The following is an 18,535-nucleotide window of genomic DNA, read 5'->3' as shown; positions in this document are numbered from 1 at the left end:
TGTCGCCTTTCCATTGGCTGTCTACTTTCCCAATTGGAACAATCTAGAATTGTTTGAGCAGTTCAGAATTGAAAGACAGACTAAATAAATTTAAATTAGTGTATTTTTAACTAAAATTATAACATATACTTTTACATGTATTTTGTTATTGCATTACACACATACATTAAAAAAATTGTTGTCTGTTAAATTGGGATGTATAGTCAAAACTCAATTTCAATGCTTATTAAAACCGAATTTAACAGTTATTTGGTATTATTATCCTGTTTATTATAACAGGGTTCAATTAGTCTAAAAGTCTTAAATTTTAAATAATTTTTAATTAAGATTTTGTAATTATATATTTTTGTTAATCATTATGATATAACAATTATCTTATATTACAATTACATTTAAATGTCCTTATATAATATTTTATTACAATTAAATTATAATGATCAGGTGTTTTTTAAAAGATGTATTATATTTAACGAAGATTTTTTTAAAATTTAATTAAAATTAAAAAATATAAAAGTATAAAGTGTAAAATTATAAAACTATAAATTATATAACTACAAAATTATAAAATATAGAATTATAATATTAAAAATTATAAATTCTAAAATTATAAGATTGTAAAATTACAAAATTATAAATTTATAAAATAATAAAATATAAATATAAAATTATTAAATTAGATAATTATAAAACTTTAATACTACAGTATTATCAAATTGTGAAACTGTGAATTATCAAATTATATAAAAAAACAAATTTATTTCATTTATAAAATAAAAACAAAGTGTCAATATTTATTGGAAGACCGTTTATAATACATTTTAACATAGTTAAAAAATAAATATTATAATTAATATTTTAAAAAATATAGGATTAAATAATGTCAAAATTTTGATCGAAAATCATTTTCAAAAAATACTATAAAATACTGTTATATTATATTACATTATATATCATATTCATTTAGCATTATTCTAATTAGAAAATTTGTCCTTTGAACACTTGTTAAAATTGTTTAAGAAAGTTAAATTTAGGTTTAATAGGTTCAGAGGTCCCTATATTTGGAGGTTTGTTTCAATTGGGTCCTCCAATTTTGAAAGTGATCAATTAGGTCCCTAATTTTGTCAATTTGAATCAATAAAAGTCTTTCCGTTAAATGCAGTTAACGCCGTGAAGTTTTTAAACATGTGGCACGCTGACGCTTCCAGGTGACATCGTTTCAAGTGCATAGGTGGATTGTAAAAGGGTGAAATCCCTTTTAATTTAGGGATTTCACCTTCAAATACACCCTTTTAATTTAGGGATTTCACCCTTTTATAATTCACCTATGCACTTGAAACGATGCCACCTGGAAGTGTCAGCGTGTTACATGTTCAAAAACTTCACGGCGTTAACTGCATTTAACAGAAAGACTTTTATTGATTCAAATTGACAAAATTAGGGACCTAATTAATCACTTCAAAAATTAGAGGACCCAATTGAAACAAACCTCCAAATATAGGGATCTCCGAACCTATTAAACCTTAAATTTAATACCTATTTTGATTTTTATTTTTGTTAGTTTTATTTAAGTAGTCTTTAATTTTTTCAAGCATTCAAAGTAATCATAAATAGTTAAGGATATAGTGTTCATGTGAACAATTAGTGAATGATTTACTTTACTTTTTTTCCATTCTCATTACATTTTGGGATGACCTTTCAGAGATGGAGAGTAACCTTCTATGATAAGATAGTCTAGTATGTTTACTTAAAACAAATATAATGTTTAATATGTTTTATTTAATTCATTAATATCCTTTTCGTTTTCAAAAACAAAATTTTGACATTCCGAACAATAACCAAATAAGAAAGAAAGTTTTATCCCATAGCCATTAAATGGAAGAATTTCAAGACAAAACTGATACGTATTTATTTGTTCGGAGACAAACAACATGACACTCTTTGTGAGAAGTATAGAAGTATAAAATAATTAAGGAGGAGTGAATGGAGTTTCGTACATCTAGAGAATCTAAAGACTAATAGGTTTATTTCTTATTATTTTTTATAGTCACACAAGACATTCATTTATGACTTAAACTTATAGATTTATATGGTGATTATGTATTATTGGAAAGAAAGTTAAGAAAGTCTCATGTAAAGGCTTTAGGACTTTACTCCTTGACCTAGCACCTACCTATTAGGTACAAGATGTGGAAGGTTGCACTGACTAAAATTAGCTTAATTTAAATTAGAAAGAATCAGAAGTACATACTCGAAACCCAAAACCATAGTTCATATGAATTTCATGTAACAAACTTCAATATGATATGCAAGATGAGTTGGTTGAACAATAGACTTAGGGTTCATTTGTTGGCCAAGGTAGGGGCAATATTCTCACAACAACCATTGGAAATCTAGAGCACTCAAGTTGTGTGTGTGGCATTGGAGGTGCAATTGAACTTCGAGACTACTTTGGCCCTACGCAAAGAAGTACATAATCCTTGAGTCAGGAGGAGTTAAGGAAGATAAAGGTCCAAATAGAGGAAAGACTTAACCAAGGAACACCTTTAACAACAATAAGAAATACAAAAAGCACTTGAAGAAAGGTTTCAATCCATGACCCAACACGACGTTGTGTGAGAACAAAAGGCTCATGCTCTATTGCAGACTATACTGACTACACTTGTCAGTATGAATTATTACTATTTATGGTGCTCCACTATTTCCCACTACGAACGTGTGACGATTGATGAAGTTCAAGATCCTCATGCTCGAGTGCTTGTGCCAACTTTAGAAATCCAATTCGTGTGGGAGGCCTTAGGCACATTCGCAACTTGGCCTAAAGCATTGATCATGCTATATTTTGGCCCACCACATGTATTATATTGTTATTCTTAATATATTTTATGTCAAAGTTAGAAATAAATTATTCATCATTGTTAAGAAGTGGATTTTAAGTCTAACTCAACCCCACAAAACCGACTTGTAAGATGAGGTTTGCACCCACTTATTTACTCTAAGTTAGCCTTATCTCTAATCGATGTAGGACTTCCAACACCCACCCCCCTCACGCTGAGTTATATACATCTCGAGTGTGAGACTAGACATTAATGGGTGGTCCAATAGCAGGTGAAACAATATGTCCAACAAACAACAAATATCATGAGGATAGGCTCTGACCATAGCTCTGATACCATTTTAAGAAGTGAACTTTAATCCTAACTCAACCCTACAAAACCAACTTGTAAGGTGAGGTTTGCACCCACTTATATACTCTAATTTGGCTTTATCTATAGTCGATGTGGGACTTCCAACAATAACTTTTAAAATGTGTATTTTAGTTCTCCTATCTTAAGAAGCAATCCATGTGTCAACCTATGATCCATGAAAAGGATGACATGACAGAAGCAGAGGATGATCCTCTAGTAAAGCTGATGAAGAAAATATACGAGTTAAATAGAGGACTGGTAGAGATGGAGTGAGTTTTAAGAGTATTTGGCCTCCATTATCATGTGACAGTGTATATTACTCCGAATGATGCAGTAGAGGTATTGGGGGAGACAAGATGTTAAATATTTCAATCCTACAACTACGGTTCATGTAAGAATTTTCATTGTCTTCCATATTTAAATATTCAAATTGTTACTTTTTAATATATACTTAACTTATTGTTATAGGTCGAACATCCATGTATGGATTTTTTGAGCCTTAGACCATTCAACCTTCTAAAACACAGTTGAACTCAAGCATGGATGGTTGAGTCAAAAATAGAGATGCCCCACATTGATGGATATATGTTAGTGATTGTAAAATTTTATGAAGATTTACTTAATTACTCGACTCGCCATTGTTATTCATGATAGGGTCCATTAACAACTGATGGTTATCGTACTAGGACAATGTATAGTGGTATGGTTTTGTTCCCTGCATAGGAAGATGAGGCTTGACTTGAAATCCTTGTTACAAATGTAAGTTGTACATTATTTCATATAACTTCATTATGATATCAATATTAACCTATATTTCAAATGTAATTAGAATTGTGGGTAGGCTTAAAGTATAACAAATTCAAGTATTATTATTAATTTTCGTATGTCAACTTATAACTTGAATATTTGATTTTTTTTTTGTCATATTTAGTGTAACGAGCAGTCAAATTCATGGGAATGAGGCTACTATGTCATGTCTTGGATTAAAATAATCATTTGAGCATGAACTAGACATGATTGGACTAAGGTAATAATACATATTTTTCACATATTACAAATCACATTCAACTTTAAACATTAGAATGCAAACATAATGAATTTATCTTATTTTTGCACGCTTCAAGAATCCATCACCAATAACAGAGGTCACAATGAAGAAGATACGATATGAATGGGCAATGTATGTCTGGAGTGGTGGAGTTTGGACATACATTAGTTTAGTTTTAATACTTTTAGTTTTAATAGCTTTAGTTTTTAGTTTTAGTTTTGATAACTTTAGTTTTTAGTTTTAGTTTTGATTAGTTAATACAAACTTGAAATTGTATTATAAAAATATTACACAAACTGTGTTGGTTTTCTACTTTTCAGCTTTGGTAAAATTGTAAAAATGAATAATTTTTTTAAAAAAAGAAACTAAAATTGACATCAATTAATGCATTACCAAACATCAATTGACGTCACCTATGGTATAGGTTGACACCAATTTGTCTCCTTTTTTCATTCTTAAGAATTTGTTAGAACGTCAGATACCCTTGTGGTTCTCGTCATTGGACGTCGAATACTCTTATAGCCGATGTTATTTGATGTTATTTTTTTATTCCGACATCAAATTAACGTCTCTAGTTAAGATATTAGAGTTTGACATAATCTCAAAGGTCAAAAATAACTTATATGGAAACTCATGTTTGTAGTAGTGAAATTATGCACTCAAGAAGCTCAAGAGTTCTTCCTGCATTCTGTTACCATATCCATGTAAAAAACATCAACTAATGTAACGTTAACTGACTACCAAATTCATGTACACAATGAATCAAAATTTATTCTTAAACAGAACTCGAAATAGCACATACACATACTAAAAAATTGAGTGTCTAAGGGTCTGTGAAATAAGGACAAGAGTTCATAAATAAATCAGATTTAAGAATACTTAATCAATTGTATCACTTGCACCTTTTCGAAAGATTTATTATAACAATCTTGCTCAAAAAATTACCATGCAGAATAACAATGAAGTCATATAAGAAGAATTGAAAATTAGCATGCAGAATAACCATATATATAAAGTATTTATTAAACAAGTCCACGGTTCACTCACTGTAACTTGTATACCCTGAGCACTATATCCATTAGCATTTAAAAGTTGGTACTATCTCACAAAAATCGTTCTTGTTTCTTCCTATTGAGGTTTCATCTAATAACTCTCATCAATTGCCACAAAAAGAAGATTAAAGCTGAGAAAGAGAAGCAAATTTCAGAAGGATTTCTAATCAGGTCTCTTTGGAGACTTATTTTTTCTCGCTTCTACCAAGATATGCTTATTATTGTTTTCTGAGTTGGAAGGCCACCAACTACAAAAATAACTATAAATAATTGAGAATCAAACTATTAACACCAATTATCCAAGAAAAAAGTCGATAAAAAAAAGTAATATACATACACAAGAACACATATATACATATTTTCCTTTAAATATAAGAGAATTACATCATAACCTCTTTGTTTTTTTTTTCTTTTGAAGTATTGAACTCTAACATAATTTGTTTTACCATTATCCATAATGAGTAACAAACAAACCCTACATTACATCACAACTTAGTTATTAGAATTAAGCAAATAAGATATCTTATGACGCTCTTATTACTTCATTATAATGATAGTCTATTACACTTTATTTATTGTGTAAGAATTAATTAATAATTGTTTTATTGTTCAACTTTTACAATATTTTTATCTTAGAGGTGGTGTTATTACATATTGATCACTTATTTGAACATGCATAACTATTATATAAATTTAAAATGACAAGAAAAAAGACCAAGAAGGAAATACTAGCCTACAAGTGAAGGATTTTTTCAAGTTGACAATTGTGATAAACTTTGTGTTGTTGAAAAGCTGACAGAATCACGAATAAATATTTCCTGAGGCGTGTAGAGTCACTGTCCTTAAGGACTTACTCGCGGTGTATTGCGCAAGCTTCCCAGGATACAACAGGAACTTCTCAGAAATTTCTGAGGATCTCAGAACTAGCAAGGATCTCTTAAAAAGAGAAAGAATGAAACCCAGGATAATTTTAAGAAAATAAAAGGAAAAGAATGAGAGAAAGAGAATAGACAAAAAGAATGAGAGAATGAGAGAACTGATGATTTTGGAGTGGAGGAGGGGCTCTATTTATAGAGTTTATGGATCAGGCCCATGATCCAAAAATCTAAAAATATCTTCTATTAAAAATTATTTTTTAATAAAATAAAGGAACCTAAAATAAGAAAATGAACGTTGCACACCAAAAAATTAACGTTGCACACCAGCATTTTAGAGTTGTGCATGGAGCTTGCGGTACAAGCTCAAAAATCTTCCGCAATTGATGGAAGCACGAGACTAGCAGAGCAACATTTCACCGAGACTTGCAGAAAGTGCACAATCAAAAAGCAACACTAAATATTTTGCAATATTAGTGTAACGACACAATTTTTATTACAATCCCCCCACATATTGCAAAATATATAGAAACAAAAGAGGAGAAATTATTCTGGGTTTTATAAGATGTAATGCATCAGAGCTGGTATAGCAAGCTATATGAACCAGTTCTAGATCAAGAAACTTAACACACATTGTAGTTGGTATAGCAAGCTATATGAACCAAAGACACTTGAGTGCGTTAGAGGTTTATCAATCACAGTACACCCCCACAATCCTTGTCGTTATCGCTGTGATGCACTTACTAGGCCATGCGCGTGCCCGATATTCATGAGTGCTCTAGAGGTCATGCCAAGATCTCATGCAAATGGCCCCACTTGACACTCATATAGGTGATTTCATCAAGTGTATGCTGCAAATCATACACCACGCATAAGGGATATGAAAATCATTAAAAACTTTGATTAATTACAAAGTTTAACCTCTCAATAATGCAGTCTCTAGCACTTTCACACACACCATAGGAATGGACATATTTGATTTAAAATCAAATTAGTGCTATCAAAACTAACAAGTGACTTATTTTTACCCATATGAACCTTATTCATGGGATCTCCAATCACAAAGGTTGGGTTACCATCACTTGTTTGTTTGCAAGTGGCTTAAGTTTCATTCCCCTCGATGTTTCTAAAATCATATTTCTTTCCAAGGGTTTTGTCAAAGGATCTGCTAGATTCTGTTCTGACTTCACATAGTCAATGGAAATAATTCCATTCTTTAGCAGCTGCTTCACCAAATTGTGTCTCAATTGGATATGTTTATTCTTTCCAATGTAATTCTTCTTTTTAGCTATAACTATTGCCGATTGGCAATCACAGTGTATAGACACCAATGGGGTTGGTTTCATTCCTAGCGGAATGTTTGCTAAGAAGTTTTTCAACCACTCAGCCTCACTACCAGCCATCTCAAGAGTGACAAACTCAGATTCCATTGTTGATCTTGCAATAATTGTTTATCTGGCTGATCTCCATGTAATCGCACCACCCCTAAGTGTGAATACATAACCACTAGTGGATTTTGTCTCATATGAATCAGAGATCTAGTTAGCATCATTGTACCCTTCTAGTACAGCGGGAAATCCACAATATTCAATGGAAAAATCCATTGAACCTCTTAAGTATCTCATAAGTCTGGAAAGTGCATCCCAATGTTCTTGATTTGGACATTGAGTGTACCTACTCAGTCTACCTACTGCATAAGCAATATCAGGTCTAGAAAAGCTCATCAAGTGCAGTAAGCTCCCAATTATCTGGGCATACTGAGGCTGAGATAATGATTCTCCTCTATTTTTCATTAATTTAGAGTTAGCATCATAAGGGGTACTCACGGGTTTGAAATGATAATATTCAAACTTCTTAAGAAGTTTCTCAATGTATTGTTCTTGGGATAGTAAAATACTATCTCCCTTCCTTATGACTCTAACACCTAAAATTACATTGGCTTCACCCATGTCTTTCATTTCAAAATTTGATCCTAGAAACAGTTTAGTTCTAGCAACAATTTCATTGCATGTACCAAAAATTAACATGTCATCCACATACAAACATATAATGACACAATCACCATTTTCAAATTTAGAATACACGCATTTATCAGCATCATTGGGTGAAAAACCATCACATAGCAAAACATTATCTAGTTTTTTATGCCACTGTTTTGGTGCTTGTTTCAAGTCATACAAAGATTTTAAAAGTTTACATACCTTATTCTCTTGACTAGGTACAACACACCCTTCAGGTTGAGTCATATAAATTTTCTCCTCTAAATCACCATTCAAAAAGGCAGTTTTAACATCCATTTGGTGTATCACTAGCTTATGGATTGTTGCTAAGGCTAACAATACTCGAATAGAGGAAATTCTAGTCACAGGGGCAAAAGTATCAAAGTGATCTATGTTGGGTTTTTGAGTAAAATCTTTTCTTACTAATCTTGCCTTATACTTCTCTATAGATCCATCGGGATGATACTTTTTCTTAAAGATCCATTTACAACCAATGGTTTTTGCTCCTTTAGGCAGATCTACTAAAGTCCAAGTATTATTTTTCTGAATTGATTCAATTTTAGTCTTAATGGCTTTATCCCACTGTTCTGCATCAGGAGCACTAATGGCTTCTACAAAGCTATTAGGATCATTATCAACTAGATAGGTATAGAAATCATTACCAAATGAAGTTTCCTTCCTCTGTCTTTTACTTCTTCTTAATTTTTCACACAAGGCATCACTATTATTATTATCTATAGGTTGAGACGTCTCACTAACCTTTAAAGGAAAAANATGTTCAAAGAACTCAACATTTTTCGTCTCCATTATAGAATTTCTTTCAAGTATATCACTTTTAAGAACTAGAAACCTATAGGCAATACTATGTTCGACATAGCCTAAGAACATGCAATAAGAGGTTGTAGAACCTATTTTTCTTTTCTTAGGATCGGGTAACATCACCTTAGCAAGGCACCCACACACTCTTAGATATTTCAGGTTAGGTTGATAGCCTCTTCATAACTCATAGGGACTTTTACCAGTTTTCTTATGAGGTATTCTATTTTGTAAAAAACATGCAGTAAGCAAGGCTTCTCCCCAAAGGTTATCAGGTGCACTAGAACTAATAAGCATCGCATTCATCATTTCCTTAAGAGTTCTATTCTTTCTCTCAGCTACTCCATTAGACTCAGGTGAATATGGTGGGGTTACTTCATGGATGATCCCTTCTTTAACACAATAGTCATTAAACAGTACATATTCACCACCTCTATCTGATCTAATCCTCTTAATTTTCTTATTTAATTGATTTTCTACTTCAGCTTTGTAGGTTAGAAACGCATCAAAGGCTTCATCTTTATGTTTGATTAAGTAAACTTTAGTGTATCTAGAATAATCATCTATAAAGGTCACAAAATAATTTTTACCTCCTCTAGACATGGTTTGTTTCATATCAGCAAGATCAGTATGAATTAACCCTAACAGTTCAGTTTGGCGTTCTACGAAAAAACATGTCTCATTTGTTAATTTAGATTCTACACATATATGACATTTACTACTCTGTTTATCATGCATATTAATTAATCCTAGTCGTTGTAATTTCATAACATAGGAAGAATTTAAATGTCCTAATCTAGCATGCCATAAATCATACGAGTCAACAATATAAGCAAAAGAAGACGATTCATTAATATTTTCAGAAATGTTAAGTACAAAGAGACCTTGATCACAATATCCCTTCCCCACAAAAACATTATTCTTTGTCATTATAATCTTGTCAGACTCGAATGACACTTTAACCCCCACTTTTCCCAGCAGTGCCACAGAGATTAAATTAACTTTGATTGATGACACATGTAGCACATCACTCAAGGCTAGAGTCTTTCCAGATGTGAGTTTGAGAAGAACTTTCCCTTTTCCGAGAACAGGAGTGGTCCTGGAATCACCGAGGTAGACGTGTTCTTCTCCATCCCCTACACTACTGTAAGAGGTAAAGGCACTTCTGTTTGCATAGATATGCCTGGTAGCACCAGAGTCTACCACCCACTTGCTCACATTGGTCATCAGATTTACTTGAGAAATGACCGCAGCAATAATATCATCTCCTTCGGCTATATTGGCCCTAGGACGATTGTCGTTTCTTGCTCTGCGCCTGCACTGTGGTGCATGATGGCCCGACTTCCCACATACGAAGCAATTTCCTTTCTTCTTAAAGGTGGGGTTAGATCCATTGGGACGAGATTTTCGAAAATAGTTTTTCTTGTTATGATCAGGTTTATGTTCGTACCTTTTTGGAGCAGGTTTGTCTTCTATAACGTTTGCTTTTGCAGACAAAGCTTTGGCCCTCGCAGTAGCACATTCTTTCCTGTTGGTATCTTCAACGATTATGTGAGTGATCAGCTCTGAAAGTGACATTTGCTTGTGCCTATGTTTCAGTTGTTGCTTGTAATCAGTCCAGGAAGGCGGCAATTTCTCGATCAGAAGCTGTGAGACAAATTCATCTGGTAGAAGAACGTTCTCCGCTTTGATATCTTCGAGTGGTACTCATTGATTTGCGACTTTATGTCCTTGTCTTCGACCATTTCCCAGCGATAATAATTCCCAATAATGAACCTTTGTTTGACTACATCTTCAGCAGTGTATTTGAGAATCAATGAATCCCAAATGTCTTTCGCCTCCTTATAGGAACAATATACATCGAACAAATCATTAGAAAGTGCACTAAGTAAAGTNTGGCGGCATACCTTATTTGCATGAACCCAATCTTCAACTTGTTTTGNATTTGGAGGNAGACTGGAGTCNGGTTTTGNAGATGAAAGAGCAAAGGCGACTCCGTACATGTCTAACAAGGTTGACACACGTTCTTGCCAGCGCCGAAAATTCTGACCAGAGAAGACTTCAATTTTTTATACATCCGAGAATTGTTTGGCGAAGACCGTATGAGTTCCGGAAACAGTATTTTGATTCTCCGGGGTTGATTTGTTGTTGTTGAAAAGCTGACAGAATCACGAACAAATATTTCATGAGGCATGTAGAGCCACTGTCCTTAAGGACTTATCCGCGGTGTATTGCGCAAGCCCCCCAGGATACAACAGGAACTTCTCAGAAATTTCTGAGGATCTCAGAACTAGCAAGGATCTCTTAAAAAGAGAAAAAATGAAACCCAGGATAATTTTAAGAAAATAAAAGAAAAAGAATGAGAGAAAGAGAATAGACAAAAAAAATGAGAGAATGAGAGAACTTATGATTTTGGAGTGGAAGAGGGGCTCTATTTATAGAGTTTATGGATCAGACCCATGATCCAAAAATCTAAAAATATCTTCTATTAAAAATTATTTTTTAATAAAATAAAGGAACTTAAAATAAGAAAATGAACGTTACACACCAAAACATTAACATTGCACACCAGCATTTTAGAGTTGTGCACGAAGCTTGGGGTACAAGCTCGAAAATCTTCCGCAATTGATGGAAGCACGAGACTAGCATAGCAACATTCCACCGAGACTTTCAGAAAGTGCACAGTCAAAAAACAACACTAAATATTTTGCAATATTAATGTAACGACACAGTTTTTATAACACTTTGGAGTGTTAAATGCAATATGCGATACAACAAATTGAGATTTTATAGTTGGACATAACAATGTTCCATATACATTATACAAGTAATGATTGATACATATTAAAGAAAATAGGAAAAAAAATGGTAAAAATAAACATTGAAAGATAGATGGTGGGAAGTTTGTGATGACCTTTTGAAAGGCCTTAATGAATTTCCATGGAATTCATTTACAAATAAATTTGATGAACAGAAGATGTTTGACGAACTAATGAAGGTAAATAAATTACTGTGTACTTTATATTTGTTGATAAAATATCAATGGTATATGCTATATTTGGATAAGACTCTCAAATATCATTCGCTTTTTAACATAAAATCTTTTACTCCAAAATGCCATTACACATCATTACATTCTTGACGATCTTTATGGATTTGATAAAGCAACTTTCTAAGAAGCATTTACACCATCCTAAATACTCGAATTTATACTGAGGAAAAAATCTATTTATTAATCTGTATGATAATATGATTGATATAGCACTACAAATGGTGAAATGAAAAACTTAAAAGACTTTTAATATTTAAAGTTTACATTATAGTCAATGAATTTTATCCACTAAATATGAATCCACTGCATTTTCTAGCAAAAAAAAAAAAAGTTTGTAGAGATACCAATCATAGATGCTATTGACGCACATATTGAAAAACTCAATAATAGTTTTCATTTAGTTGTATACTTAATTCTAGTAACATGTTGACCGAAAAATTAACAATTGTTGCAAAAAGATAAGTTATTATTGTGCAATATGTGGTGATTACTCAAAGCAATATGTAGAGAAGATTAATGACATTATGCATGAGTAAATTGTCATTATCAACAAGAATTAATTGACATTATGCACTAAATTATTACAATTTACTTCTTTTTAGTGTCACTTCATCTCCAATCGAACACTTTTTACTCTATTTTATCATTCTTTATTTCTTTACTATTTTTTCATTTTCCTTCCTTGCAACCAAACACAATGTTAACATCCATTAGATTGAGGAGAAAATATATATAGCATGGAAAGTAACAATGTTAACTTCCATTCGAGTATTTAATTAATTTATTATTTTTTGAAACGACAAATTTTCTTCATTTTCATATCATTTCTCTTCACAGGAATAAGTACATTTTCTACTTTTATTCAACTTCATTTCTAGTGTTTTTTTTTCTTTCTTTCTAACATTTTATTTATAATTTCTTATATTTTTATTTCCTACATAACATGCAACGCAAGAAAAAACCGTATCACGTGGAACCTTTACTCGATATATAATCTTCTTAAACACTCTACTGCTTTTCTCGTCACATCCACATGAATTTTTAGATTGAAAAGTTTTAATAAGTTTTATTTCATCTCAATATGTTAATCAAATAATAGAGAATCGACATCGTGCGTAGATAGATAAAACAGAAAATAATATATAGTTATTATAAATACAGTTATGCTTCGTTATCATTAAATGTTTTTATTCCATAATCAAATATAATTTGTCACATTTTATATATTTTTTCTATTTTTTTTATTTCTCACGTTTTTCCATTTTATTTAGTTGAACTTGATCTAGATTCAAATTTCAATTCAGGTCAAATTGAAAATTCCAAATTTGCAGTGCTGCAGTCAATTTATTTTTAATATTTCTTCAAATCCAACTGGAGTTTGCTTGTGTTTACCCCAAGTTTATAGTCCTAAAATAATCCACTTTTAATTTCTAATTCAGAAAAGTGACTAGTGTGATCTTTATATTTAACTTTCATTTCAGTTAAGAATAGACAACACATGGATCTATGTATATTTCCATAGATGGGAAATAAAAAAACGATATAAATTTCATTTTATGGTTTAAAGTAAAAAGTTATGTTTAAATATACGAAAAATGATATCTTTTCTGAAGAAAATAATAGTAAAAAAAAAAAAAAAAACTTGTCTAGAGCCATTGCAAAAACAACTATAAAAACAGGAGTTAAAAAAAATCACCATTGCCATCTATTTCTAGCTTGTTATATGGTCAATCTGCTAGACATCCAGTGAACAAAAATGAAAAAATTGCATCATCCTAGAAAATTGCTACGTAGAAAGCTAATCTACTCCGGTTATTATTTACGGAGCCTTGGTATATATATCGATAACGTTATATGAACACAAAATGGAACTTGGATGAAAAATGGCCCCACTGAGGAGCATTTTCATGGGGAGCCAGCTCCAGCAGGACCTTCTTTTTGCATGGCTCCAGCAGGAACTTTTTCTTACACAGCTCCAGCAGGAAATTTCCAAACCTCAAAAGAATCAGCCATGGGATCAAAACCTGATGTGTATGGCCCTCCATTTCCATTAGTTTCCATATTAGCATGCAATGGTGATTGGAGTTCCCCAGAATGTGAAGACCTTTCAGACTTAGTGTTGTTGGGAGAAGCTTCGTAATAGTCTCCCGAACTGCCAGTAGAATAAAGAGATGATGTTGGCAATCCACGAGTTTTAGGTAAGCTAGTAGCAGTTTCAGGCAAACTGTATCCCCTTTCAACTGTTTCAGCTTCAAGAGGAAGTTCGTCTAAGTCCTGTTGAAAAGGAACAGTATAATCAGAGACCAACCATATTTGTAACCAATGAGATAAGCTCAAGGATTTCAAGATAAAATAAACAAATCATCAATAATATATTATATATGTATGTATGTATACACACACATCTGAATGTCATGAGACGAAAGTGCAATGATAGATCAAATGCATGCATGGAGCCAGCATCGTGTTACGACCCTAGTGAATGTCAAGCTTAATTATTCACAGAAGATCAAGGTTTCAAAGAGAAAATCTAACAAAAAGCCAAACACGTTTTCCAGGTGAAAAATAAATATCAATAGCCAGTTACTAGGATCAGAGAGAACCAATTATTTCCCATTGCAAATAAATAAATGTCCCAACTAGAGTACAGAACGACACACAATGGATCTGACCCCTCCCTGGACCCCACGCATAAAGTGAGTTTTCATAACCCAAGGCTGTCATTTTATTTTTATTACACCAATAATGTGAGCACCCTCAAACATTTCCACAGGAAATCACGCAGAAAAATCTTTAAAAGAGAACCAAACTTTGTCATATAAATTAATACAGAACTTCAGTTAGATAATCCTGATTAAAGCATTATAGGCACTCACTTTAAAAGCCTGTTGATAAGCTCGGAGAAGTTCTCGACAGTGTTTTCTTTTCTTGGCTAACTCATCAGGTTCCTGCAACATCTCTTCAAACATATCCTCCCTGGTTTAAATGTAACATCAGACAATATATATAAATTCCAGAATAAATATGAATTAGTAGGCTATAACCACTATGCAATACCTGTATAGTTTTTGAATAAAGACATTGTGCAGTTCTCTCTTTGTGTTGTTTACCTAGTTAAGAAAAGCTTGAAAAATTTAAACATGCTCAAATTATACAGAATACAGTAAGATGATGAATGTTACCAGTTAGAATATAAGAAAAGTTTCAGTCTAACCAATATCATTGTTGTGTAAAATATTTGTGGAGCATATCTTAAATAATAACTTAGAAGCAGTTTTCATATTTTATATATTTCCTTATTCGTTTCTTTATTTGATGAGTGTCAACGCTCAACTTCGTGTAAATAACTAAATATTAAACTAAATAAAATAAGTGAATTTATGCAAAAAAAAAGGGTATAAAATAAAAAAATTTAAAGATACTAAAAACTATAAAAATATTTTTTTAAAAATATATTAGGCTAATAAGTATATAAAACTATATAAACTAATAAAAAAATAATAATTAAAATAGTTTTTATAAGGAAAGAAATAAATTGAAAATAGAAAAAGTAAGAAAAATAATTTTTCTAAAATAAATTTGTATTTGATTTTCCTTTTTTGTTTTAACAATAAAAATGATTTATTATATGTTACCGTTACCCAACTACACGCTACCCTCACTCCCACAATCCACCCTCTCTCTCAACATTTCTCTAAACATCATGCAGCCACTTAATCTTTCTGTTTTCTATCTCATGAACTTATAAAAAGAGGGAGACATACCCAAAGGAGGGGACTGATAAAAAAGAGAGCAATCACGCACCATTATACCAAAGAAAAAACAAAGGCACCTGGAAAACGCTTCTTGGAGAGCAAAAGTTATCAAAAAGATAGTTCTGAAAAAAGGAGATTTTTTTTTTCCATGCGGTAACCAGAAACAAACAAAAAAGGGGCAACGAGAAGACTAAAAAAGAAGAGCAGAGAAGGAGAGAACGTGAGAGAGTAGGAACTTCGTTTGCCGGTAAAAGAGGTGCTTGAAGGTATGTCTTCCGTATTCCGGTTCGATCTAGTTTTTGTATGAAAAGATATGGTTTCATATATGAATTTAATGGCTCCCGTACTTATGCATGGGTTCAAATTAAACGCGTTGATCTTCACCCTGCGATAATATACAGTTATTGTTGTTCTGTTTTAACGTAAAATAATCTAAACACACCCATGCGCATTCTCAATCCGCAAACACTACTGCAGTGGATGTTGAAGTCGTCCTTGCCTTCCGCCACCACCTCCCAGATTCGATTCCGCTCCATCCTACCGAGTCGGATCTCGAAGCGACCAAGGGCTCCGGGCGGCAGCCGCCAGAGTCTTTCGTAGAAAAATCACCACTGCCGAGGAGCGTTCCACAAGGACTGCAGGATTTCGTTCCTCGTCGTCAAGCTCACGCCCCATGCATCACAAAGTGCCCCAGATCGGAAAATACCTTCGCCATCTTCGATACGGGAAACGCCGGTAGCCATGGCCACATCTTTCGTTTCAATCAAATTTTGGGTCTCATTCCCATTGACAGCGGCCTCATGCTTTTCGTTTAGCTTGCAAGAGTGCACGCAATGGCCATTGGCAGGGTTCTATTCCCTCTCTTCTTATCTCCGTAAGCATGGAGAGTAACTACTCGGGTTCTAGAATGTGTGATCAATTGATGGACTTTTTTTTTCCCTCTCTGATTATTTAGCATAACCTTTTTTTCTTTCTTATTTTATTCCTTTATGTTCTGACTAAAGGAATGGCTAATTCTGGATCTGCGCATATATTCTATAGTTACGTATATAATATATACTTTTCACGTTACTAATATAATATATAATGGCTTATTATGTGTTTATATTGATTTGAAGTCTTTAATTATTTTTTAAAGTGTATGTGTATCTAATATACTTTTTTGCAAGTAATTCGTTATATAATAATATTTTAAATTATTTTATTATTATGAATCTTAAACCTGCTCAATAATATAATAATATTAAGAATTATAAATCATCATCTAAATTTTGAATTTGTTTGATAATTAAAATTTTTATAGTAATCTTTCATTTATTATTTGTCTTTCTTCATATTTTCATTTTATTATTATGTTGAGTTTCATACTTGTTTGATAATACAAAAATGGTTAAACTCCTTTAGTTATTCTTATTTTTGTGGTTTTTTCCATTTCAATCACCATTTTATTATAATCTCCAATTTAGTACTAAAAAAAATGCTAATTTAACTCAATTGGGTCCTGTTGTTAAATTGGCTTAACGGGATTAAACTTTTTATGAGCTAGGATGTTGACGTGGCCAATTTTTGCCACATCACTCCTACCACATCAACTTCATCTTCCTCAACAGCCCATAATAGGGATTTTGAAATGGGATTTAGGGTGGCTATGCGATTTGGTGATAGCGGCACTGGAGCATTGTGTGTGGAGGAATCTCGCGATGGAAGAGGAACTCACATCTTAGGGTGGGTGCGCGATTTGGTGATGCAACACTGGAGCGCTTCTATGTCGCGGCGAAAGGGTGGTTGTTCGTTGTGGGGTGCAATTCTGGGTGAGGGGAGAACTCGCGGTGGAGGTTGAACACCGTAAAGGGGATTGCAATTAGGGTTCTTGGCATCTGGTTCGCGAGAGGATTGATTGTTTGCAAGTTCCTAGATCGTGGTGATGCGAGAACACTCACGGTGGCTGCTTGAACGTTTGATGGTATTTGAACGACGGCGAGGGAGGTTGTGCGATTTTGGATTTCTTGGCTGATTGATTTTCGGACTCTCAGTGGTAGATGGTTTCACGGGAGTGAAATTGTTTCAAAGAAGAAATCGTGGTAGAAGGAGATGGAGGCGTGTTGTGGCGGTCCAGGGTTGGCACAAATCACGACCATGAATCTGGGTTCTCTCTAGTTGTTGAAGGTGGTGGCGGATGATGGGTTTCTGCGTTGTGCAACATCCGACAATGGCATATGAATCTAGGTTTTTATGTGAACTGGCTAATACTAATAATGGCATATGACAATGGCATATGAGAAAGGGGTTTTTGTGTGTTAAAAGGGGGTGCTTCTCTTTCTTTTTGCATCTGCTTCTTCTTCATCATACCAACTTTCTTTTTCTGCATCATAACACACTGGATAGCATATGGGTAATTAATGATCGCAGGAAGTGCTTTTTTAAACGAAATTATTAGTGTATGCAGAAATGCTGCTAGCTGGGGCAAGGCGAACGAAGGGTGATGATATTAGTGAAGATGATGCCCCAAGTACCTCGGGAAGGCAGTTTCCAGATGTTCCAAAGGTTGTTGATGGTTTAGTTCCTTGTTTTTATTCTGTTAGAGATTCTCTGCTAGTTTACAATTCAAGCTTGTTGAAACATTATTGATACAAATTTTGGTTTTAGTTATGTTAGGATATTTATCCTATTTATCATGATTATATTGTGTCTAGAGTTACTCTAATTATCATGATTATATTGTGTCTAGGTTACTCTAATTATCATGATTATA

General features: G+C 33.0%; 1 protein-coding gene across 5 annotated transcripts in view; it reads right to left on the bottom strand.

Moving 5' to 3' along the window:
- Positions 1 to 13,696: 13,696 nt before the first annotated feature.
- Positions 13,697 to 18,535, bottom strand: part of LOC106768711 (dynamin-related protein 3A) — a 16,124-nt gene continuing 11,285 nt past the window's right edge. For 3 of the 5 annotated variants that reach the window (XR_002668625.1, XR_002668626.1, XR_002668627.1), the window contains exons 19-20: positions 15,086 to 15,138; positions 14,939 to 15,004 (exon numbers count right to left, since the gene is read on the bottom strand). Coding sequence is in view for 2 of the 5 variants with exons in the window: in XM_014653990.2 (XP_014509476.1) it covers positions 13,994 to 14,302; positions 14,905 to 15,004; positions 15,086 to 15,138 (462 nt within the window). In the remaining 3 variants the exon portion in view is untranslated. Of the gene's footprint in view, positions 14,303 to 14,904; positions 15,005 to 15,085; positions 15,153 to 18,535 lie in introns of those variants that run through there. The other 2 variants (XM_014653990.2, XM_022783499.1) reach the window with 2 other exon arrangements.

This window comes from Vigna radiata, chromosome 7 (genome assembly GCF_000741045.1).
Source record: "Vigna radiata var. radiata cultivar VC1973A chromosome 7, Vradiata_ver6, whole genome shotgun sequence".
NCBI classification, from domain to species: Eukaryota; Viridiplantae; Streptophyta; class Magnoliopsida; order Fabales; family Fabaceae; genus Vigna; species Vigna radiata.
This window is presented reverse-complemented; position numbering and strand designations above follow the sequence as displayed.